This window comes from Chiloscyllium plagiosum, chromosome 1, assembly GCF_004010195.1.
Source record: "Chiloscyllium plagiosum isolate BGI_BamShark_2017 chromosome 1, ASM401019v2, whole genome shotgun sequence".
Taxonomy (NCBI): Eukaryota; Metazoa; Chordata; class Chondrichthyes; order Orectolobiformes; family Hemiscylliidae; genus Chiloscyllium; species Chiloscyllium plagiosum.
This window is the reverse complement of record NC_057710.1, coordinates 59,456,006-59,482,086: the sequence shown is the minus strand read 5'-3', so window position 1 is coordinate 59,482,086 and position 26,081 is coordinate 59,456,006. Positions and strand designations below refer to the sequence as shown.

The 26,081-nt window shown below is 39.4% G+C and overlaps 1 protein-coding gene across 4 annotated transcripts; it reads right to left on the bottom strand.

Annotated features, from left to right (window-relative positions):
• Nucleotides 1-822: 822 nt before the first annotated feature.
• Nucleotides 823-25,961, bottom strand: si:dkey-245n4.2. Of its 4 annotated transcripts, XM_043687511.1 has the most exons (7): nt 25,808-25,960; nt 25,547-25,654; nt 21,634-22,041; nt 11,814-11,972; nt 10,919-11,009; nt 8,834-8,894; nt 2,646-2,760 (listed from the first exon to the last, which is right to left on the bottom strand). In XM_043687511.1, exons 2-7 carry the CDS (start codon nt 25,605-25,607, stop codon nt 2,725-2,727), a joined length of 816 nt encoding a protein of 271 aa, XP_043543446.1. In that variant the 5' UTR covers nt 25,608-25,654; nt 25,808-25,960; the 3' UTR covers nt 2,646-2,724. The 4 variants fall into 4 exon arrangements, with proteins under 4 accessions (XP_043543437.1, XP_043543441.1, XP_043543446.1 ...); XM_043687502.1 differs by lacking the exon at nt 8,834-8,894 and having other exon boundaries at nt 823-2,760; nt 25,808-25,961; XM_043687506.1 differs by lacking the exon at nt 8,834-8,894 and having other exon boundaries at nt 823-2,760; nt 25,811-25,961.
• Nucleotides 25,962-26,081: the final 120 nt, after the last annotated feature.

Sequence of the window (26,081 nt, the reverse complement as noted above, 5' to 3'; positions counted from 1 at the left end):
CACACACCCGAGCACACCCACTCACAGGCACATACTCCATCACACACACCCACACACACACACTCTCTCACTCTCACACACACTCTATCTCACACTCTTTCTCTCTCGCTCTCTCTCACACACATATTGTCTCACTCTCTCTCACACTCTTTCACTCACACACACACACATTGTCTCACTCTCTCTCCCACACACAGATATTCTTTTCTCCAATACATGCTAAGAAGGTGCCTGGTATGCTTTCCCTTATTGGTGTGAGCACTGAGTGTAGGAGTTGAGAGGTCATGTTGTGGCTGTACAGGACATTGGTTAGGGCACTTTTTGAATATTGTGTGCAGTTCTGGTCTCCCTCCTATAGGAAGAATGTTGTGAAACTTGAAAGGGTTCAGAAAAGATTTACAAGGATGTTGCCAGGGTTAGAGGGTTTGAGCTGTACGGAGAGGCAGAATAGGCTGGGGCTCTTTTCCCTGGACCATCAGAGGCTGAGGGGTGACCTGAGATTTATAAAATCATGAGTGGCATGGATAGGGTAAATAGACAAGGTCTTTTCTCTGGGGTGGATGAGTCCAGAACTAGAGGGCACGGGTTTAGGGTGAGAAGGGAAAGACATAAAAGAGATCTAAGGGGCAACTTTTTCATGCAGAGTGGTGCATGTATGGAATAACATGCCAGAGGAAGTGGTGGAGTCTGGTACAATTACAACATTTAAAAGGCACCTGGATGGGTATATAAATAGGAAGGGTTTATGGGCCAAGTGCTGGCAAATACGTCTACATTAATTTAGGATATCTGGTCAGCATGGACGAGTTGGATTGAAGGGTCTGTTTCTGTGCTGTACATCTCCATGACTCTAAGTCTATGGGGTGAATTTGCATTTGCAGATTTGTATTTGCAGACACCACAGCAGTTCCTTCAGATTGAAGGTTGGCAAATGCAACCCTATTGTTTAAAAAGGGATTGAAGGAAAAAAAAAGAATTACAGACAAATTAGGCAAATGTCAGTAATGGGGAAACTGTTAATGTATTATGAAAATCCCAACAACAGAACATATGAAAAGCATTAACAGGACTGGACAAAGCCAGCATGGTTTATGAAAGCTAAATCGTGTTTAACAAAATGACTGGAGATTTTTTGAGGATGCAACTAGTCAAATAAATGTGGGAGAATCAAAGATGTAGTATATTTAGATTTTCAGAAAGCTTTTGATCAGGTTACTCATAAGAGGTCAGAGAACAAACCCCTAAAACACATGGGTTGGGGATAATATATTAGCATGAATCAAGAATTGTTTGACAGAGAGGAAACAGAGAATAGGAATAAATTGGTCGTTTTCCCATATGGTAGGCAGTGATTAACATTGTACCATGAGGATCAGTGCTGAAAAATGTGTTGCTGGTAAAGCACAGCAGGTCAGGCAGCATCCAAGAAGCAGGAGAATCAGGAGGATCAGTGCTGGGGCCCTAGCTATTTATAGTATAAATAAATGACCAGGATGAAGGAAATGTAAGTTTAATGATGACACAAAATTGAATGGAATTACGAGTTGTGGGGAGGACGCTTCAATGTGATTTAGACATTTGAATGTATGGGCAAACACATGGCAGATGCAGTACAATGTGGCTAAATGCGAATTTATATGTTGATGGGAAGAGTGTTATTTAAATAGTGATATATTAGAAAGTGTGAATGTAGAAAGGGATCTAGGTGTCCTCATACAACCAGTCAATAAAAATGTACAGGCAGGTGCAGAAAGGCAAATGTTATATTGGCAAGAGGATTTGAGTTCATAACAGATATGACTGACTGTAGCTATACAGAGCTTCAGTGAGACCATACGTGGTGTATTGCATGCAGTTTTAACACCTGACCTAAGAAAGGCCTGTATTTTCTAGAGTTTAGAAGGATGAGAGAGGATCTGATTGAAATGTATAAACCCTAACAGGACTGTACAGATTAGATGCAGGAAGGATGCATTCCCTAGTTGGGGAGTCTGAGACAGCGAACACAATCTCAGGATACAGGATAGACCACTTAAGACTGAGATGAGGAAAACATTCTTCACTCAAAGCGTTGGGAACCTATGGATTTCACTATCACAGAAGACTAAGGAGGCTAAGTCAATAAATATATTCAAAAAACAGCTAGATACATTTTTAGATTTTAAAGGCATCAGGGGAATGGGGAGAAAACAGGAATATGGCATTGAGATGGAGAATCAGCCATGAATGAACTGAAGGGGGTGTAGGCTCGAAGGGCTGAATGGCCTTCTTCCTGCTATGATTCTATGTTTCGATACTACAGATTCGAAAAGGCTGTTCCACAATATACTCCTAATCACCCAATGGAAGCTCTTTTGTGAAATGCAACAACTTAGGTCTGAGACCACCCACAGGGTTACTTTTCAAAGAACTGAAACAGTCAAATCTCCAGGAATGATGGACTGACTTCCAGAAGAGATTTCTTTCACACCCACCTACTCTCAAATGAAATAATGATCTCCTTCTGTAGTACTCAATCTATTTGCACACAATATAGATACTTTAGAATGAGGCTGGACTTCCCTAATACTCTAACAGTTAGTATTTTAATTGTCATCAAAAAGAGGTGTTATCTTGCCATCTTTCCATTCAATCAGTATTTCTCCATGTCTTAAAGATGGGGAGCGAGAAGCGTCATGCTGGAGTTTCAATCCTGTTGTTAAGGAGGTTTTCTCATCAGCTGAATCAGCAACAATTCCAGCATGTGACTTCTTCTTTTGACTATTGAGAGGAAATAGGGAACAGTTTCTAGCGTTAATAAGGTAAAATGTCATCACTTAAAATCTACAATTAAAGTAATTAAGAATGAAAGTAGATTATTCTGTTTCTAATATTTAAAATTTGTCAACCACTTATAGAAGTTTATAAAATCATGAGGGACATGAATAGAGTGAATAGACAAGATCTTTTCCCTGGGGTGGGGAGTCCAGAACTAGAGGGCATAGGTTTAAGGTGAGAGGGGAAAGATTTAAAAGAGACCTAAGGGGTAACTTTTTCACTCAGCAGGTGGTAGTGGAAGTGGTGGAGGCTGGTACAATAACAACATTTAAAAAGCAACTGGATGGGTATATGAATGGGAAGAGTTTACAGGGATATGGGCCAGACGCTGACAAATGGGACTAGATTAATTGAAGATATCTGATCAGCATGGATGAGTTGGACCAAAAGGTCTGTTTCTGTGCTATACAACTCTATGACTTAATCATAATATTTATAATAAATAAAATGCAGTTTCGTGACAGTGAAAAATAAATAAAAATAGCCGCCAGATGATAAAATAAAGGTTATTGTACATGGTATTTTCCTTCATCAAAATTATTGACTGACACTTCTGAAGAAGTTAGGAATATCAGTGCAGGAAACCATAGGCCTATTAAGCTTGTTCTACTATTGACTATGATCAGGGCTGACCTTCAGCTTCAACTTCACTTTCCCTCCCATTCCACATCTTCTTTGATTCCCTGAGACTGAATACCTGTCTTGAGATAGCCTTACTCAACCTTAAATCTACTCAACAACGGAGCATTCTCAACCCTTTGGGCTAGAGAACTCAGAACCCTGAGTGACAACATTTCTTCTCAATTCAGTCCTAAATTATTTCCTTCTTATCCTGAGATTATGCTCCTCTAGATTTTGTAGCTACGGAATGAAACCTCAGTGTCTTCCCTTTAGAGTCTCTTCAGAATCTTATATATGTCAACAAGATCACCTCTCATTCATCGAAATGCCAGAGAATATAAACTCAATTTATTTAGTCTTTCATCATAGGACAATCCTCTCATCCTGGGAACCAGTCTGGTCCATCTCCACTTTACCACTTCCAATGCAATTATATCCTCCTTAAACACTGATTCCAAAACAGAATTTTTACCTGATTGATAGCAGTCTAACTGACCCTACTCCCTGCTTCTTATTTTTGTTTGAATAGCAAGGTTCAACTTGCTAAAGTCCTCTCAGCTGGGACTATTCTGGAAGTTAAGGAATTTTAGTAAACCATACCACTGCATCTACTATCTGTGCAGTTGACTCTTTTGAAACCCCAGGGTGGAGCACATTAGATCCTGAGGACTTGTCAGCCACTAGCCCAAGTTTCTCCAATATCTTTCTCTCATTCTTATGAGCTTCATGATTATCTTTCATGTTTGGTATTTAACTTGAGTCTTCTACATGAAGATAAACACAAAATTTTTAACACCTACAATTTCTTCATTCTGTATAATAATTTCTCCTGTCTTTGTGTCTAAGGGTTCACCATTTACTGTCCCCCATTTTGTGTATTCATGAAAGGTCTTACAATCTGTTTTTCTATTCCTGGCTTGTTTACTATCATATTCCAAATTCTTTTTCACTTTAATGATTTCCGATACATTGTCCCATTTTAACAATTTTCTAGGAGAAAGTGAGGACTGCAGATGCTGGAGATCAGAGCTGAAAATGTGTTGCTGGAAAAGCGCAGCAGGTCAGGCAGCATCCAAGGAGCAGGAGAATCGACGTTTCGGGCATGAGCCCTTCTTCAGGGCCCTTCTTCCTGAAGAAGGGCTCATGCCTGAAACATTGATTCTCCTGCTCCTTGGATGCTGCCTGACCTGCTGTGCTTTTCCAGCAACACATTTTCAGCTATTTTAACAATTCACCAAGCACTAATACCAGCCAGTTTAAGTGGACCCCAAACCCAATTAATCAATTCCTTCTTTCCACAGTATTGGTATCAGTGCCCTTGAATTGAAACACCTTTCCCAAAGCCAAGCATATAATTGTATATGCTTGACCACATGTCAACAGGTGTATGGCTCAGGTTACAATCCTAACTCCTCCAACTCTCTCAGTACAGCATTATTTCTAGATCTACCTATTTTGTTAATTTCTATGTGAACAAATTGTTTTAATCATTCATGGGATGAGGGCATCACTGGCTAGGCCAGCATTTATTGCCCGCCTCTAATTATCCAGAGGGTAGTTAAGAGTGAATCACATTGCTGTGGGTCTGTAGTCATATGTAGGTCAGACCAGGTTATGATGGCAGGTTTCCTTCTCTGAAGCACATTAATGAACCAGATGCACTTTTCCTGACAATTGACAATGGATTCATGGTCTTCAGGATGTTCTCAATCCCAGATTCTTGAATTCAAATTGCACCACCTGCTGTAGTGAGTTTTGAACCCAGGTTCCCAGAACATGAGCTGAGTTTTTGGATTAATAGTCTGGCAATAATACCACAATGCCATTGCCTCCCCATAATTCCAAATTTGTCTCCAAATACAAGGAGGTCTCCTTAATCTTGGCATTAGGAAGGCAACACTACCTTTGTAACTCCTGATCACAGTTGCAGAGGACAGCATCTACCCTGCTGAATACACTGCCTTCTTTTGTGACCACATTCCTTTTTGCTCCTCACACTTAAATGCCTTCCTGCACCATGGTGCTATGGTCAGTTTTTCTGCTTCTCCTACAATCATTGTTCGTATCCACACAGGTAACAAGTACCTCATATCTGTTGTTCAAATTCAAGGGTGAAGCCTCCACCATCATCACAGCCCGGATCCCAATACCTGCCTGACAGTTGCACCCTCCTGTGCCAGACTATTAAACAACTCAAAAGTTCCAATTACCCTCGGGGGTGTGACTGCCTCCTTGAATAAAGTTTTCAGGTAATTCATCTGTTCCTAGCAGCCCTTCACTATCCACAGCTCAGACCAAAGCTTAACAACTCTGAGCTGAAGTTGCAAGAGCGGCAGACACTTAACTCAGGTATGATTATTTGTCATGATTTGGAGATGCCGGTGTTGGACTGGGGTATACAAAGTTAAAAATCACACAACACCAGGTTATAGTCCAACAGGTTTAACTGGAAACACACTAGCTTTCGGAGCGACGCTCCTTCATCAGGTGATTGTGACCTGGTGTTGTGTGATTTTTAACTATGATTATTTGTGTTGGTGATGGTCTCAACAAAATCCCACATGTTGCAGTTACCGCATACTATGTCCTGCCCTGCAACATCTCTTTCATCTTATTTATTTTAAAAGTTAACAAGATACTACTTTGGTAAAGTAAAGGAAAAATCAACTTGCAATCTCCTAACTTTGATATAAAAGACAGGCATAAACAACTGGAGGCAAAACAAAAAGAATAAAACACATCACCTCTTTACCTCTCTGCACTGAATCCCCACTTTCACTGAATTCCTGACTCTTGCACTCTGTTCACAGAGCACTTGGTTCCTTAATCATTTTGTGCTGCACTAACTTTGTTCTTTTTAAAGTGGTGTCATGGGAACAGAGAAACAAGAGTAAGACATTCAATCCTTTGTGCTTGTACCAACGTTCAATGAGGTCATAGTTAATTTTATTTACTCCTTATCCATCAATATTTTCACCTAACAAAAAATTCCTCGGTTACCCTATCATAGCACTGACTCATGATAACTCACCTTGAATTTCAGGGAAAGGATACTAAGCTGAACAACAGGATGAGTGCCCACACTCATGGCTGATATCTGTTCAGCTCCCCAATTTACTTATTGCTAACCCCCAAACTGGTTGTACTGGACCTGCAGAATTGACCATGGCTTGAACTGTAGTGATACAAGCCCCAGAGCCCAACTGACTATGTCCAAGCCTCTAGACTGAGATCCAAATGATGTCCTTGGCTTATTGTGCCAGTACCCCCTGTCTGACAAGTCACCTTGAGTTGACTGAGGCCTACTCCTCTCAGACTTGCCATGAGGATGTGGTGAGGCAGGTAAGTATCCAATGCAAATCTCCATGGATAAAGGATGTAGGTTGCTGCTGCCCATGGAGTATGCCCTGTGATGTAGGGGATTTCTGAACTAGATCCAGAGGAGCAAATGGTGAGCTGGAACCAGTATCCAGTCCGACTTTCATGTTGGAATTTTTTTCCATCTAGTTCCTGTCTGATGCCTTGCAATACAGCAACATTCAAACAAATGAGGTGAGAACAGGTAAGTATTAGATGTAAATACATGCAAATTTCTCATTTTGCATTATATCCTTGACTTTTTTTTCCTTGACATTGAGAATCTCATTTTTCCAATCTCACAATATTTCTCAACTGACTCTTCGTTGCACATGTCACTCAAGGGTTGGGAAGATTCCACCCAAGAACTATTCTACTACATAATAGAAAGTTAACCAGTTTTATTACCTTAAAACTGGTTAATTGCATTAACAATAGGTAAGACCTTATGGTATTACCTTCATTTGTTCATGGTATTGGTACATGGCTGGCAGGACCAGCATTTATTGCCAATTCCTAATTGCCATGGAGAAGGTGGTGGTGAGGTGCCTTCTTGAAACAGTGCAGTCCTTGTGCTGTAGGGACAGACTTTGTCCTGGTTGGTGTTAAGCTTCTTGAGTGTTGCAGGAGGTGCAAAAATCTGCACAAGTGGAGAGTTTTCCATTATACTTCTGACTTGTGCACACACTTCAAGGAGTCAGGAGATGAGTTAGTTGCCGCAGAATTCCAAAACTCTTGCTTAACAATCTTACCAGTTCTTCTCCTTGGACAGCTGACAGTTTTACAATTCCTTTCATCTTTTCATTTCTGATAACCTAAACCTTGTTTCAGTTCAAACAGCTGAAACACTTAAACTCTTCAGTATACACAGTCAACCAGTTCATAGTACATGTGTCTAGCTAAGTACTTAACCTTGGAAATTATGTATTTCGGTCACTGTTTCAAATTACATTCTAACCTTAGTTTAAAAGTGCAACCAATGAAGGCGGAGAGCCCACTGAATGGTGGATGAGGGGATACAGCCATTCTAGTACTCTATCTGGTGGGCAGATAGGATTAAAAATGACCTTAGAACATTTCTTGTCTGTGTTGCTCAGTATGATAAACTCACAAATTAACCAAACATGAGTTTTCAAAAGCAAAATTACTTTAATAATTCTATTAAAGTAAATCTGAAATGATTTTTTTCAACTACATAGGAATTAGAGGTGAAAGGATGATATGATCCAGGGCAACCCTTTATTTTCAGATTCTTAAAACTCTTTCAATTTCATTTTGAGTTAGTGTATTAATTATGTTATTTATTAACATCAACCACTCTTGATTTTGTTTGTTCCCATCACAGTAGGACAGAACGCTTTTCTTTGGGTCAATATAAAGTATGCAAGGAGAATATATATTCTGGATGAGTAAAAACAGGATGTGGAAAAGTCCCTACACAGAGTCACATGTTCTCCCACAGAGCTTGGCAGTCTGTGATTGAGCCACTTCTTTGCACCCTCCATTTATTCTATTCTGCTTGTGAAGTTCAGAGCTTTATTTTGTGCCATTGGAAGGTTTCCAAGCGTCAGTTAGGGTGATTAGAACAGAAATGAATTGGTCCTTTATGCTAAATGCATTACGTGCTGAAATCTATCCTGTAGCGTTAGAATAAGCTTTCAGATTTGGAAGGCTCTACAAGTGTTAGTGCTAGAAGGTGGAAATTTCCAGTAAATTTATAAATCTGTGCTCCCTGGGTAAATTTGACTGTGCATTCTCGTAAATTTTTTATCCAAGGTTAAACAGAAAATTCATGTGGAGCACAACCTGTATCTTGACATACACTCCTTACTGAAATGGTCAATATCTAAATCAGAAGTTCCTATATGTACAATTCTTCTGTCAGTTTTAGTGCACATATGAACAGAAAGTCAAATGCACAATGCAGTATAATTTGTCCACTCTTGGGGTGAAATACAAAGAAATACAAAGTCAAAAGGTGCTAAAGTTCAAGTACAGTGTTATGCCATTACCTCCCTCATGCAAAAGCCACACCTACCATATCTTCAAAACTGAAGTTAAAATGCTCAAGGTCTTTTTCTTGTCTGTGTTGTTCAGTACTAAAAACTCACATGAAAGCAAAAATAAGTTTTGAAAAGCAATTTTTTTAAAAATGTAGTCAATGTACAGAAAAACACAGCACATAATTATGCCAATAGCAAAATCCCAGAAATAGCAGTAAGAGAAGTGACCGAAGCTGCTTTAGTAATGTTGTTTGAGGGATAATAATTGGCCAGGACACTGAATAAATTATACTTTTAAATCTGTTTCACTGCAATTTCTTGAGGAATAGAAGTTCACAGTTTAATCTTGCCTTTGAGTGTAAATATTCATACTAATTTGCAATGTTCCATTCCAAAGACAGGACCTTTTGTTGGGTGAGCTGAAAAAAGTTGTAACCCTCATGTTTCAAACTGCGCCCACCACTGATATAGATCAAGACGATTTGCCTTGTAAAATTGCCCACAGTAACTAGACCATGGATATACTGTTCTCCACTTAACGGTGGTTGTATTACCTGGAGATATGGAGCATCAGCAGAAATTGTGTTGCCATGCAATCATGATATGCATGAAACATTCAGACCTAGTAAGTAACACCTTCTTAGCATTTCTTCATCAGCTAAAAATAGACATCTGCATTATGTAATGAGTTGTAAAGTACTATCTGTGATGTCGAGGTGGGTGCCTATGTGAGAATTTCTCCATCTCTCTGGTTTAGAACGTGAGAACACAATCACAACAATGCTAATATTATTTCATTTGGAAGGTTATAAATAACAAAATATTGTCGATGCTGAAAATCCTAAAGAAAAACAAAAATGCTGCAAGCATTCACTAAGCAGCTCTGGCAGCAGCTGCACAGAAAGCAAACATCAATGCTTCAGATCATTGCCTTTTAGCAGAACCATCACAAATAGATAGGGTGGTAAAGAAGGCATTTGCCTTCATTGCTCAGACCACTGAGTATCGGAGTTGGGATGTCATGTTTCAGTTGCACAGGATGTTGGTAAGGCCACTTTTACAGTACCGTGTACAGTTCTGGTTGCCCTACAGGAAAGATATTATTAAATTGGAAAGGATGCAGAAAAGATTTACAAGATTGTTACCAAGACTGGAGGGTTTAAGCCAGAGGGAGTGACTGGAAATTCTGGGACAGTCTGGGAAATTTTACTTTGGAATATAGAATGTTGAGGGGTGACCTTATAGAGGTTTATAAAATCATGACAGGCACAGACAAGGTGATTAAGTGAAGGTCTTTTCCTAGGTTGGGGAGTTCAAAACTAGAGGGCTTTTTTTTAAGGTGAGAGGAGAAACATCTAAAAGGGAGCAATGGGCCAACTGTTTCACACAGAGGGTGGTGCATGCGTAGAATGAGCTGCCAGAAGAAGTGGTGGTTGCAGGTATAATTACAACATTTAAAAGATAAGTACAAGAATAGGAAAGGTTTAGAGGGATATGGGCCAAACGCAGGTAAATGGCACTAGTTTAGTTTGGGAAACTTGGTTGGCATGAACAAGTTGGACTGAAGGGTCTGTTTCCATGCTGTAAGATTCTATGACTTTATGACTTTCATAAATGGCTATTGTTCAGAAATATTAACTCTGTTTCTCTCCCCATTGATTAACTCTCCCTGCATAGATCAGGCCTGAGGAGGATTTTCATCATTTTCTGTTTTTATTTCATTTAGTAGGTAACAATCCATAATACATAATTAAGAGTTGTCTTAATTGCCTTCATTGTCAACAATTTTCACTTTTTTTATTGTGCGTAGATGCATTATTTATAAATTTAGGCTCTCAACTTTATAGCCAACGTTTTTGTTTCAAGGTATATCTATGTCTGAGGATAAGCTTAAATTTCCCGTTATGTTTCTTGATACTGAGGTTCAACAACAATAATTAGGGTTAGATGGCATCACCTTCTTCTGAGATGCAGGACTATTGTTAATTCAGACACATTTAACTGGAAAACAAATTCGCACATATTTGCTATTTGTCCCTAATTCAAACTAACAATTTATGCAAAATTGTAAAGGATGCTTTTTCAGTAACAACATTCACAATTAATATTTTTACACTTACTTATGATAAAGGACATTCAGTGGCAGTATAATTAGTCCCAGCATCAACATTATAGCACCCAGAATAAGCATTGTAACCTTCCAAGTCGTATCTGAAATGACAGAGATACATTGTATTAGTAATATCTACACAATTTTAGGAGCACTCTATTTACTGAGTTACTGAAAATAACATCAAATGATTAGCAAGCGCAGAGAGAAAAAAATCTCTGTGGAGAGTTTACAATCAATAGGTGCCAAATTGAACTAATTTGAAGGGAAAAGTGTTTTATTCATGCTCCATATTACCTGTTTAACACTAATGTACATGTAGGAAGATGAGAGACCAGAGACCAAATGCTGAAGTCCTAATGATGGAGGTACACACATCTTAGTCAATAGGAAGCAAGTGTTAAACAATATTCTGATGGCTTTGGTACAAGTGTATCTTGCATGCTGACAATTTATTCACAATGTTCTGTGGTCCAAAATCAGGAAACAAAATAAACAGAGAAGGGACACTAGTTTCGAACTGCATGGAGTTCTGTAGTTCAACGCCAATAGGCTTGCCATCGCACAAATTTAACCTTAATAGAGGAGCAGCTATAACATTGGTACAAAGCTTGAACCTGTAACAAGGAATCAATGCAAATGCTGGAGATCTGAAATAAAAACAGAAATTATAACCAGCAGCTCCGACAGCAATTGTGGAGAAAGAAACAGTTAAAATTTTGAGTTCAAAATGTCTCCTTTTGGAACTTTTCCAGCATTCACAGGACATTGCTTTTATTTTAGTTAAAGCCTATTAATTCTGTAATCTGGGTCCCAACAGATTTTTGACTGATTCCAGTCAATCTAAATATTAATTACATTTCTTGAAAGTCCATATTCTCTGAAAGAAAATCATTCTGTCTTACCATCACTCAATTTGAACCTCACAGTTTTATCATTTTCCTTCAGATGCGTGATATTTTCAAAAGTCGGGTAGGAAGCATTGGAGACATTATTAATCATAGGAATGTACGTTGATTTTTCAATATTTTCTGTCTGAGTTTCTGAAACCTCAATGTGATGACCTGAAATGAAGATAGTAAATATCAAATTCCATCAACAATGATCTATGAAAGAGCAAAGCACAGGAAGCAAAAATTAAGTTAGATGGATGGCTTACTAGCTTGGTATGAGTCTCCTGGATAAATCTGGGGTGTGGCCCTTAATTCGGCCAGAAAATTGTATTCAAGACAGGACTTTTGGGAAGGTCATCACCTGGAATTAACATGCTTCTCCAACTCCAAACCCACTAATAGAGGAATATATTACCAGAAGGAATAACAAGAAACACAAAAAGTTATTTAAAAAGGGAATAGTACCAGAAGATTGATGGACAACTACCATGATTCATTTGTATAAATAGGGGAATTGAACAAGAAACTTATCAAAACAAATAAGACCCTGAGGGAATTCAACAGGATAGATGCTGAAAGGATGCCCCCCACCTTGTGGGAGAGACACGATCTGGGGAACTCAGTTTGAAAATAAAGGGTTTCTCACTTAAGATGGAAATGAGGAGAAATGTTTTTCTCAGAGGTTCATGAGTCTGTGGAATGCTATTTCCCAAAGAGCAGTAGAGGACAGATCAATGAATATTTTTAAGGTTCTTAGTTGAAAGGGATCAAAAAGGTATAGTGGATTGTGGGTTGAGGCCACAATCAGATCAGGGAATGATTATATAGGATGGCAGAGCAAGCTTGTGCTGCCAAATGACCCATTCTTGCTCCTAACTCTTATGTTCATGCATTGATATGTTTCTAGCAAGTCCAGTGAATTATAAACCAATTAGTGAATGTTATTCCTACTCAAAATGTAATTGTTAAAAACTATTCATTCATGGAAGATGGGCATCACTGGCTATGCCATCATTTATTGCCCATTCCTCATTGTCCCTGAGAAGGTGATAGTGAGCTGCCTTCTTGAACTGCTCCAGCCCATTTAGTGTAGATATATGCATGATACTGTTAAGGAGGGAGTTTCAGAACTTTGATCTAGCGACATTGAAGGAACAGTGATGTATTTCCATGGCATGAATGTTGAATAGCTTGGAGGGGAACTTATAGGTGGTGGTATTCCCGTGTATCTGCTGCCCTTGTCCTTCTAAATAGTAGTGGTTGTGGTTTGGGAAATGTCTGTTCAAGGAGCCTTGGTGAATTTCTGTAGTGCATGTAGAAACTGAGCTGATACCAAAAAGGCAGGACAAAATTCGAAAGGGAAAGGTTTGGTTATATTAAATTCAATAATTAAATATTTGAAGAAGTAACAAAAGAATAGATGAAGGTAATGTAATAATTGTAACAGAACATGTAAGTCCAGGGTCAAACAGCTATAAAAGCTGGCTATAAAACAGAATGCAGAAGTTATGTAAAAGCAAAGTGCAGGGGATGCTAAACAATGAGGTTTGTGGCGAGAATTATGACAAAATTGCACAAAAGGCTAGCCATGCCTATCTTGATGTTGGGAACAACCCACTGTATCTTTTAACTATGTTCTGGTGTCAAAGTGAGATTTTCACTCGGCAGCAGTTGCCCATTCAGGGGGATTATTGCTTGTTAATGACCATATTAAATGCATTTCTCACTTCATTAATATGGAGCTTTCTTTCATACTGGATACCTGGGTACTTTAGCTCACTACTTGCTCCAAGAGACCTCCTCCAATGCTCTACACCAGGCATAAACACAGACACTGGCCACATGTGGTCTCCAGGTGCAGAACAATGGCCAGCACTTTTAAAAGAAGGTTGATGGCCTTCTCCACTGTGCCAGGGTGAAACCACATTCTTCTTTCAGCTACCTCACACTTTTTCTATCTCTGTTACTGCACCCACTTCCCACTAAATCACATGCTCTGCCACTCTATTGCCCACAGCACCTTCTCTCACTCCTGACCAATTTCCGAAATCACTAACCCACCACCCCATCTGCATGGTCTCCTCATCCTTCAGAATAACTCACCACCATTCCCCCAGTTGCTCCGGCATTATCAGCTCTGACCAACTGTAATCTCATGTAATCCCTCCATTTCTCTCATTCAGGAAAAGACAGCCCATAACAGGGTAGAGTAAGGCTGTAAGGGTTAATTGGGTAGTGACATTTGGCTCCTCACCTTCTATGGGGACAGAATCCTTGTCCTTACAGGGGAAGACCTGTGAGGAAGCCAAGAGATTCATCTCCTGCCAACTGAGTAAATACTTCTCTTCATCCCATTGCATCTCTCACACTAACCCTTATGTCAGTTCCATCCATTGCACATCATTTATAACCACTGGCTGTGATGCCTTCTCACTCATTTTTCTTACAGGTACACCAGCACCTCCATGACCTCTGTGGAGAAATACCTGGTTCCCCCAGAAGACATGTCCTGGATCATTGAGGATGGAAGTCCTAAGAAAGTACTAAGGGTCTCAAATAAAGACTCAGTAATACTGCCTCCAGCACCATAGCCCACTCAGATGCTGACACCTCAGTGGGAATGTTAGGCTTAGAAAGTGTGGAAGCACAATCTCGTAAGCACCTCACTGGAACAGCACTGCAGCTGGTTGAGGAAGAAACTCTCTGGGCGGCTGGCACTCGGAAGACTGCTGAAGACCAGGGAGAGACCTGCTCAGCCCCAGGCAGATGACCTTGAAGTGTCAGCAATCAGGGACATGATCCACATACGCAGGGAGGAACAGTATATGGGATTCAATAACTCTCATTTCCCAGAAGCTACAGTAGTGTCTGACTGCATAAGAGGAAGAAGAGGCAAGGTGGCTCGGTGGCTAGCACTACTGCCTCACAGCGGCAAAAGTGAGGACTGCAGATGTTGGAGTTTAGAGTCGAGACTGCTGTGCTTGAAAAGCACAGCAGGTCGGGCAGCATCCGAGGAGCAGGAGAATCAATGTTTCGGGCCAAAGCCCTTCGTCAGGAATGAGAGCTCCAAGCGCCAGGGACCCAGGTTCAATTCCAGCTTTGGGCAACTGTCTCTGTGTGGAGTTTGTGCATTCTCCCCTATCTGTGTGGGTTTCCTCCCACAATCCAAAGATGTGCTGGTTAGGTGAAACGGCCATGCTAAATTGCCCAAAGTGTTTAGGGATGTGTAGGTTGAGTGCATTAGTCAGGGGTAAATGTAGAGTAATAGGGTAGGGGAATGGGTCTGGGTGGGTTACTCTTTGGAGGGTCGGTGTGGACTTGTTGGGCTGAAGGACCTGTTTCCACATTGTTGGGATTCTATGATTCTTGTTCTTTGAAAACTTATTGACCTCACTCACTGGCATGAATGGCAATGGCTTGTAAATTTTTGTATAATTTCTTTGTGCTTTAATGATACATTTGGTTATTAGTCTCTCAGTGTCGGACCAAATCATATTATTGCACCATCAGGCATCACTCATAGCCACAGATGAGGTGCCATGGATGGAGGTCTGTGCTGAGAGACTGCTGCATCATAGAAAAGCAAGATGAACAGTGCATATATATGGCATCCTGACACTTTTGGCCCCATTGTTTCATATCCTTTGTGCACAAAAGTGTTGCTGTCAATGAGGTATCCAGCAGTCTCAGAGACAGTGAGGTCCAACACACAGAGAAGTGGGGGGCAATGCATTAGGATGGCCAAGCAATAGGGATGCCCCAGGTCTCTGTCATGTACAGTTAATGGGTCCCTGAACAGTGTTCTTTCCCTTTAAAACTCTATCATGGGTGGGTGCTGCAGCCTCAAGGTCAAATTATTTATCCCACCCCCTCCAAGCAAGGGTGCAGTCACTTTCTTCCCCTTTGCACACTTTTGATTCCCAGCCTAATGGAAAGTGACAGTGAGCACTTCTCAGTCGATATCTTCCAGCCTCCACCTTAACATGTCAAAAAGCTCCAAACATCCCCTTCTGGTAGTCCATACTGTAAACACGATATGCTTTGCACCTCACAAAGTCCCTACCCAACCCCTCTCCATGCACCCGCACCTGCCTATTTTTCCCACCCAGGCCGTGGCATACAAGGTGAACATGCCAGGTGTGGTTATACACAGCAGCCCCTTGTAACCAAGGTTCTCTCAACTGTGGACAGCCATAATTCCCCACCCCTGAAATGTAGCAGCATTTCAATGCCAGTTGATAGTACTCCCTGCTCTGCAAGTCTGCACTTCCCGAGTGGACTGCCAGTGTATCGGAGAGGCAGGATGCTTGTGGAGTTGAAGGGATGGCAGATACTGAGTGTTAATGTCCATGGACAAAGGGTGTGCATGGCTGGTGTCTATGTATCATGCCCTAGGCTGCAGTTTGGCCATAGGCAACTTGGAGATCATTGGTAACAAGTGAGAAGCTGAACCTACTAGGTTTCCATGTTGGGTTTTTTTCAACATTTAGCTTTGGTAAAATAAATATCAAACAGAGCAAGTTGTGCCGTTAGCAAGGAATAATGTCTCTTAATTGGCAAACTGCAAGAAACTTGCCACACCCCTTGAACAAAGCATAAAGAATAAAGTGAGTTGTTCCCAATGTCAGAATGGGCCCCGCCCAGACTTCTCATTCAACTCTGCCACATGTCACTATTGCCTATGTCACTCAGACCCTAACAAGAATCTGCCTAATGTACCCAGACCTGGAAAAAATACACAGGTTGAATCAAGGCATAATGATAGGGTCAAGTAGAAGATTTGCTCTTTAGCCAATGCAGACTAAACTCCAAATTGGCTTATGGTGACACTGGGTCAAACTGTGTACAAGTGCTACAATAGCAAAACACTATTGATGTTGGAAATTTAAAGTAAAACCAGAAAATGCTGGAGCAGGTCAGGAAGCATCTGTGGAGAGAAAGACAGTCAGACCAATGGCCCTTCATCAGAAAATATAATCATTTTTGACACTGATATCATTTACCTCGATTAGCATAAAAGTTAACCAAACCAAACTCCCTAACGCCCCTGGCCCCTTTGCTGAGATTCCAACCTCAGATTTAGCTGATATTTAAGTAAATTGCAACAAGTTTACATGCGATGAATGTAGGAATCTGCTGTAGCTTGTCTACCTACCTATAAAGTCACAGAGGAATCTTCAAATCAACATTTCTGAATTGGTCCCTTTTTTGGTCTCTCAAGGAAATTGGGAAGGGATAGTCGATGCATTGGCAATAAATCCATAATTAACCAAGGAAGAAGAAGTATACATGGTCTTTTCTCATGGTCAGTATTCGCAATTGGCTGTTCAGCTGGTTTGCAGAGTGATGCTAACAGTTCAAGTTTAAGTCCTGTACTCGCTGAGATCACCATGAGGACCCTCACCCCTCAGCCAAGATGTGGTCACACTCAGATTAAACTCACCACCAGTTACCTCTCTCATGAGTCTTTGCCCTCTAGGACTATGGTGACTTCATTTTACTTTTTGTTAACATTGACACATTATTGTGGAGGCATTGGCATTGTAGTGATGCCACTGAAGTGGTAATCTAGAATCCCAGGCTAAGGTTTTGAGGACATGGATTCTAATTTTACCATGGCAGGTGGTGAATTTGAATCAATATTAAACAATCTGAATTAAAGAGCTAGTCAAGTGGTGACCACGTTAACCATTTGGTTCACAATGCCTTTAGAGAAAGAAATCTGTCATCTTTACTTGGTCTGGCCTGCATGTGACTTCAGACCTATAGCAATATGGTTGACTCTTAACTGTCCTCTGCGCAATTAGGATTAGGCAATAAATGCTGCCCTAGCCAGAGATATTGTCAGCAAATACAAATAAAACATGAAAATATCCTAAGTGTCACTTTCTTTGACTACTTGGACCTCACCATCTTCCAGTCCAAAGATGCTTCTGAAATAAATACAACAGATGTTAGAGAAAGATACTCAGCATTTTCCCCTTTAGTTCAAACATTGTGTTTTTTTTCTCTATTCCTCCCGAGGTGTCCCGGAAGTTTGAACTCATTGTATACTTTTGCCAACAGTTTTAGTAAGTTGTCCAATTTCACACCATCCAAGTTCTTGGCATGAAATGTATTTTTCAGTGGTAATCCGTAAACAGTTATTTGTTGCAAATGGTTGATTGTAGGCTGGAGTCTCCTGGAAACAGATTGTGAAATAAAACTGAACTGTCTCGGGAGGTACACAGGACTGGGAAAAAGTACAGCTACATTTCAGAACAAAACTAATTTAATGAGTTTGACAATGCCGATCAATATTCAAAACAGTGAAAATTTGATGGAATAATAGTATTAAAGTAGAGTACCTAACCTGGCCTAATATTAATATGATATTCAAAATTCTATAATATTATAACCAGAGGAAATGAAAGCTCGTTATATTCCTTTAACTTGTAAGAGCTTAAACTATGTGTCATGCATTTTAAACATTAACTTTCTTTGGCATAACACTGCTGAAGCTTTCATTCCTTTTCATTCTGGCATCGACAATTTAATCTGTGGTTCACTGTTTTCAAGTACAAGTTACTTGTAAAGAGTCAATGATAAAATGCCCTTTCATTCAGAAAGAGCTAATGCAGCCCTCATTGGGTTAATGGAATTTCACTTTTAATCAGCAGAGAATATTCACTGGCGGAATGCTTCAACAGAATGTTCTATTTTGCTGTTGCTATGGAGAAAGCACAAAGAGTGAGTCTAATAAAGCAACAGAGGCTTTAGTCACCACCAAGCAAAAATCAAGTATGAGATAATCACAGCACACTTGCTTTTCATCAAGGTTGTACTGCACCAGTAACAAATCAAAACTGTGAAATTATCTCAACATGCACAGAAAAGGCAAGATTTCGTCAATGATGCCATGAGAAACTTACCTCTGACTAAACTAGGAATCTGCTATTCATCAAAAACCAATCAAATCTTTCTCCTAAAATAATGGTCAGCCAAACAGTACTTCCCCTTTTCTTTCAGTATCAAAAAATGAGAAATTTACATGAAAGGAGGCCATTCAGCCCACCATATCTGCACCAGGTGACAAATAGATATCCAGCCTAATCCCACCTTTTTGGTCTTGCCCAATAGCCTTTTAGCTTTTGGCACTTCAAGTACAGGTCTGACCTATCAAATGTTGTCAGGATTTCTGCATCTGATACCCTTTAAACAGTAAATGTTAGATCCCCTTCACTCTGCCTGAAAAGAATTTCCCCTCAAAATCTTCCCTAATTCTCTCATCCTAAATCTATGATTATGGATCCCTCAACCAAGAGAATCAGGTCCTGAATGTGATTCAAACTCAAAGCTTTTAACTGAGAGTCAGACCTGCAACCCATTGGACTACTAGCCCTCCCTCCACTCTTTCTAAACCCCTCATAATTCTAGACATTTTAATTAGAGCCCCTCTCAAACTCCTTTTCCCAGTATTACAGAATTATTATCGTGCAAAAGGTGGCCAATCAAGCCATCATGTCTGCACAAACTCTCTAAATAAACATTAAGGCTTTGTCCTGCCTTTTTCCCATACCATGCACATTGTTTCTATTCAAATAAGCATCTAATCCTCTCTTGAAAACACCAGGCTGACCAATCTTTCAATCTAACTAACATTTTCAGTCCATGCAACATCTTTGTCAATGTTCTCTGTAGGTAAAAACAATGACTGCAGATGCTGGAAACCAGATTCTGGATTAGTGGTGCTGGAAACGCACAGCAGTTCAGGCAACATCCGAGGAGCAGTCAGATCGACGTTTCGGGCAAAAGCCCTTCATCAGGAATAAATCTCTGTACCCTCTTTGAAGCAATCACATTTTTCCTGCACAACTGCAAGCAGTACTCCAGCACCAGCCTAACTTGTGTTACTGTATACACAATGCCAGAACAACCCCCAGCTCTTAAATTCTATGCTTCAGCTTATAAAAGGAAGTATCCTGTAAATCATCATAACAATCTTTTCTACCTGTCCAGCTCGCTTTAGGGATCTGTGAACATTCATTTAAACTCGTCAATATTCTACCATTTACTTGTGAATTCCTTTGCCTTCTTAACCTTACCAAAATGCAACTTTTGTATTCACACAAGATGTGGGCATTATTGGTTAAGCCAGTATTTTATTGCCCACCTGGGAGTTAAGAGTCAATTGCTGTGGTCTGAAGTCACATGTAGACCATACTCGGTAAGGGTGGCACACTTTCTTCCCTAAAGGACATTTTTATAATTGACAGTAATTGCATGGCCATCATGAGGTTTCTCAGATATTATAGAATTCAAATTTCACCGTGTACCATGGTAGGATTCGAAACCATACACCAAAATATTGATTTGCATCAGGATTGCTCATCTGGTTACATTACCACACATCCCTTAACATTCTCATTTTCCTGGACTGAACTCCACAACTTGGCTGATATAAACACCCAGTTGATGCCTTTTTATAATCTATAGCTTTCTCAAAATTGCCTCAAAATATCTTAATCATGCCCTTTGCATTCATGTCCAAACCATTGATATATACATATGCTTAATTAATACAACAACTTCAGGCGATAGGCAAATGGATAGTAAAACTCAAATTTCCAAAAAACATTCTGTCTGGGTTGCACAGTTCTGCCACCAACTTTGTGAAAATGACATTTTGCTGGTTGCCTGACTGAAGTTCCACTAATAGCTTACTGGGCACAAAATAAACTCAACACAGAAAGTTATATGTTGTCATTTCAAATCTAAACATTCTTTTAGCAATGTTAAAATGTTAATAATACACTTATTTATTGCTATAAAACTTTATGGCACTGCCAGTCAACCATTAATTTCATCCCTTTAAGTTTCAGTTACTAGAATAAACCATTAAAAAATTTAAAACATGAAAAGTAAAGCTTCACCTTTCTGTCTTTTCCTCATCTCTTATAATTCAGTCTTTCTTTCCCTCTGTTTTGTTCTTGTTCTGTGTCTGATTTGATGTTGAATTTACTGAACAATATCAATTTGTGGAACTGAATCCAGTCCAAACCAGACAGCATAGGTTTAAGGTGAGAGGCAAAAGATTTAAAAGTGACCTGAGGGGCAACTTTTCACCCAGAGAGGGGTGCTTATATGGAATGAGCTACCAGAGGAAGTGGTAGAGGTGAGAACAATTACAACAATGAAAAGACTTTTAGACAGGTACATGAATTGGAAAGGTTTAGAGAGCTGTGGGCCTAATGCACGCAAACGGGACTAGATTAGTTTAGGAAACCTGATTTGCATAGATGAGTTGAGTCAAAGGGTCTGTTTCTGTGCGGTATGACTCAGTGACACTAACATGTGTCTTAGCTGATCTGTAGTCCCTTTTGTCAAGGAACCTTCAATTTATAAATATTTTGTTATTAATAAATATTTCCCAGAAATTTTCCAAATGATGTTAAAATTGGTAACACAATTGCTCCACAAAGCGTAAAAGAAACTGTTTTTATACTTGGTTAAAATTCTTTTAATGTGTAATTGAGTATGAGTATTATATGTAAGGAATTGATTTTAATCTAGAAAACCAAAATGTCATAATTCTGAAGCAAAATAAGGCAGATGCTGGAAATCTGAAATTAAAAGTATAAAATACTAGAAATATTCAGCAGGTCTGGAAGCATCTGTGGAGAAATTATACCATAATGTCTGGTAGTTAAGTTACAGTTCCTCAGTTTGCTGAAAATCAAATATTTAATTTGCACATGCCATAGAAGTGAAGGGATGGTTTTCTATATTACTGCTAATACCTAAACCTTAGTTAACACCAAAAACAGATGCAAAACCAAAATTTTTGAAGTACCTTCATGTTGCCAAATATGGTTATTAGCCTCTTTACAGATGATTTGATCTTTTAAAGTTCGCCACTTGCTTAATTTGCCTTTTTCATGTGAGATGTGAACTTTGTTCGTCCCATGCTTTATGCTGAGATGCAAGCTGAAACCTTCAAGAGTTAAATGACCCCGTTTGCTACATATCCACGCCTGAAGTTGACCACTGGCACATGGTTCCAGTTTCACTGTTCCAAATTTGTTAGCTTTGTGAACAGTCAGACACTGCTCAGTTTTAAGACTGACTATGGAGTTTAGGTGAGAATCCCATCTCCATTGCTGCTGCTCAGAATCTGGGTTGCATTCAGTGAGAGATATTCTATTCTTCTCATTGTTTGCACGGATACATTTGTCCAGATGCATATTTTTGATGTTGAAGCCTAGAATATTTAATAGCAAAGTAAGATGTAAAACATAAATAACATTATATATCAAGGAGAAATGTTTAAAGCATTAAATATACATGTAGTAAAAATATGCATACATATTTATTCACTTTCTTTTTGTAATATTACGAAGTATCTAAATCTGAAGGAATGGACTTGATGAAGAATGGTGTTTCAAATTTTGTGCTTTTTTCAGTGCTTAAATAGATAAATTATCTTTGGTCTAAAATTGCTTGTTCTGTTGTCATTAAAATACTTATCCTCAGAAGAACAAATTTATAAGTCCACAGGTTTGTAAAAATTTAACTAAAGTATTATTTTGCTTAACTAATTAATTTTAACTTATGAACATTGATAAAACCCAAGGACAAGAATGTAAACTCAAAGTTTTTGATGATGAATATAAATATAATTGTTTTCTTGACTTTTGGATTTGAGGGATTAGAGTAGAATCATAGTTTCAATGTTTGTTTGAATTCTGAAGAAATTATTTGACTTCTGGATGTTTTTATGAATTATAAGTATATTGAGACAAAATTTGGGCAAGAAAAGGTTGAACCTGGGGCACCAAAACTACCCAACCTGGAAAGAAAGGCTTCAGCACAATTGTTTAAAACATCATCACAAAGCAGCAATACTGTGCTGTTGATGGACAGCAAAATATTGCAACAGATGTAAGCAGAATGTTTGGGAAGAATTCTGCATGCCCAGCAAATTGTTTTCTCATACTGGAGGGGAAATAGAGATCTTGATGCATTCTGCTAAACATTGAGCTCCAGATCATGAAATACTGAGTAAGAAAAGCCCATTCAGTGAGTTCATCCAACTAGAAAATCTCTACGTTCTCCCAAAGCACCATTTACTTTGTTCTTAAATAAATCCAAAGATTTCTCCTGTTGCCTATCTGAGAGCCCATTTTACGTTTTGATCATTCTCCGTACTCAGCAGAACTGAAGGACATTGACAACAGACCAACAGAGTTCCAAGTGCAGTGTGAGGAAGGCACTTTGAAATTCGTCACTCTGGATATTACATGCCCCAGCCCTGGGTGGGACAAGACATGTAGTACAGTGAAGTGATTAGCTTACCATCTTGCCACATACTCCTAAGCTGCCCCTCATAACAGAGTATAGATGCTAAAAAATAGGAGGTTAACCATCTATGTAAATAAATTATTAATGATCAAATGAGATTTTTAAAAGATCAATTGACCCCAACATTATAATGCCCACATCATAATATGGTTGGCCTGGGCAGTCAGATAGAAATGAGATTCATAATTCTTTATAAATTGTATAAAGGTGTAGGGGGCAGTCCTACAATTGGAGGGAATTTGTCCATTGGGGCACTCTCTTAAGAAGGTAGGAAACATGCTTCCTTCAGACCCACAGATTCTTTTAAACCCTCACTCCAACCACCTCTTGACCCTGAGCCCAAAGCTCAGACCTACCTGGATCCAGGATTAATTGGTCCTCCTGCATGGGGCTACAAGCAATTTCAACAGCACCCAGTAGGGAGCTCTAGCTCTTGCTGCTGCTGCTCTGGGTGCCAGATTTGGTTGTCAACAGCTCTCAGGGATGGGATTCCATTCCAGAGAGAGAGGGAATGTCCCACTTGGAGTTTATTTTGCCCATCTGTCGTGAATAATAGCTGTGGGGTGGGCTTCTAACCAGCTAACCAGTTGGCCACTAACTATTTTTTTGGGGGGGTGGGGAAAGTAGAGCAAGTAGTTTGACACCCAGCCATAATTTTCTGCCCAACATTACCTGGAAGAAGATGGCACTGTTACTGAGTTCTAATTCTCTTGTCCCCAGTACTGTAGAACAGTATGCGTTCTACATCTTCAACCATTTTCTTCCTCAACAACTACAAAGACCTTTCTCTTCCTCTTAAATAAATATTTACACAACCAAACCTTTATAATATTACCTACTCTAATTTTCATTATTGCTACCCAGTTCCATTTAGCTCAACTATTCATATATATATAATCCTAATACTCCATCAAATTTAACAGTCACATTCTTCCCAATTTTCTGTTTCACCAATTCCATCTATCACAATCTTCTCAATTGTTAGCTTTTTCCACACTTGGTATAATTTTTTGTAGTACAAATGGACACACAATGTTCATTCAGGCAAGCTACAACAGGGACTCTGCACTGTCACAGTCCTCAGACTCTTCAAGGAACTAATGGGCCTCACCCAACTTGTGTCTTCGAAGATAACAAAGAGGATGGATGAAGGTAGTGCAGCAGATGCTGTGTACATGATGTTCAAAAAGTATTTGATAAAGTGTTATGTAATATATTTGTTATCAAAATGAAAGTCAATGACATTCAAAAGCAGCAGATGCAACATGGATATGAAATTGAGTCAGAGACAGAATACATTTGGTTCTGATATAATGCAATAGTCCCATTCTTGTGCAATCTCACGTTATAAGAAAATTGTGCAATAGTTATGCCATTTAAACTAATGGGGCCAGAATCACATTATAGCCAATACAGGTAAGGAAAGTTCATGTTCTACAAATAATGGTCTAAATTCTTCAATTGCATTAAAGACACATGTGTTATAGCAGAACAGACTGTACATGGAGTCATACATAAGATGAAAACTTTTTCTCGACTGAAGGGAAGTAATCAGGGATTAGCTTCAAGGACATCTGCTACTTTTGAAATATATTAATGACAGGAACTTGGGTATAGAGAATATGATGATACCAAAACTAGGAACATGAGAAACAATGAGGAAAAGTAACTTTAGGAAGGCACAGACTACTGACATGGCAACTGAAATTTAATGCAGAGAAATGTGAAATCATATATTTGAAAGGAAGACTAGGGAGAAACAATATATATGTACTAACTGGTAAAACCTTTTTTAAAGGGTTACAGAAATAGAAAAACAGAATTTGTTTAATTAAATAAATTTGGACAGAGCAGCATGGTGGCTCAATGATAAGCATTGCTGCCTCACAGCACCAGGGACCTTTATGGATTTGCGCATTCTCCCTGTGCCTGTGTGGGTTTCCTCCAAGTTCTCCAGTTTCCTCTCACAGTGCGAAGATGTGGAGGTTAGGTGGATTGGCCATGCTAAAATGCCGATAGTGCCCAGGGAAGTGCTGGCTAGGTGGATTAGCCATGGGAAATGCAGGGGTGGAGAGGTGGGATGTTGTTCGGAGGGTCAGTGTGGAGTTGATGGGCTGAATGGCCTGCTTCCACATTGGCAGGATTCTATGCACAAAACAAGCAACATTTATCCTGATGCTAGTTTAAGCAGTTCTGTAGCCAACAGTTAATACACTGGGTCAAACACAATTTTATGTTTTGTTCCCCAAGTTGGCCAATGACACCACAATACATCTTTCACCACTGGTATTCCATTAGAGCCAGTAATGTTTTCCGTCCTGGTTCTGCATCAGAGGGTTTTTAAAAATCTAGTTAAATGCTGCATCCTGCATTTAATCAAATATAAACAGGGAAATTAACCTTACCTTCAAACCTCTCTATCTGAAACAAGTAGAAAAGGTACAACACCATAATGACACTCTTCATTGTGGCTTCCCCTCTTCTGGTTTCACACGTCTTTCTAACGGTACTATCTGAAGGAAGGGTGGGGATAAGCATTAAGTTACAATTGCTGTAATTGCACTTTTTTTTCGCTTCGAATTACCCTGGGAAGATAATAAATATCGTAAACAATTAAAACAAGTTTTGAGATCCCCGTGACTTTCCCTTCACAAAATATTACTCACCACCTTGTTATTAGTTCCTGCTTCAACGCTAGTTGATAATTTTGTAACGATTTGTTTTCCCAAAGCAGATAAATTGGACCGAATGCTGTTACTTAAGTACAGACTGAATTGTTAAACAACTGCGTTTGATATGGGCCCTCTAGCGCTTGGTTGAGTTAGTTGTGAGGGAAAAAAATAGAATTCAGTAATAGATGAACTGATGCGATTTCTAATAATTGAAACAGTTCCGATTAAACAAAGTGACTGCATCCTCTAACCTGGCACTCTTATTTTA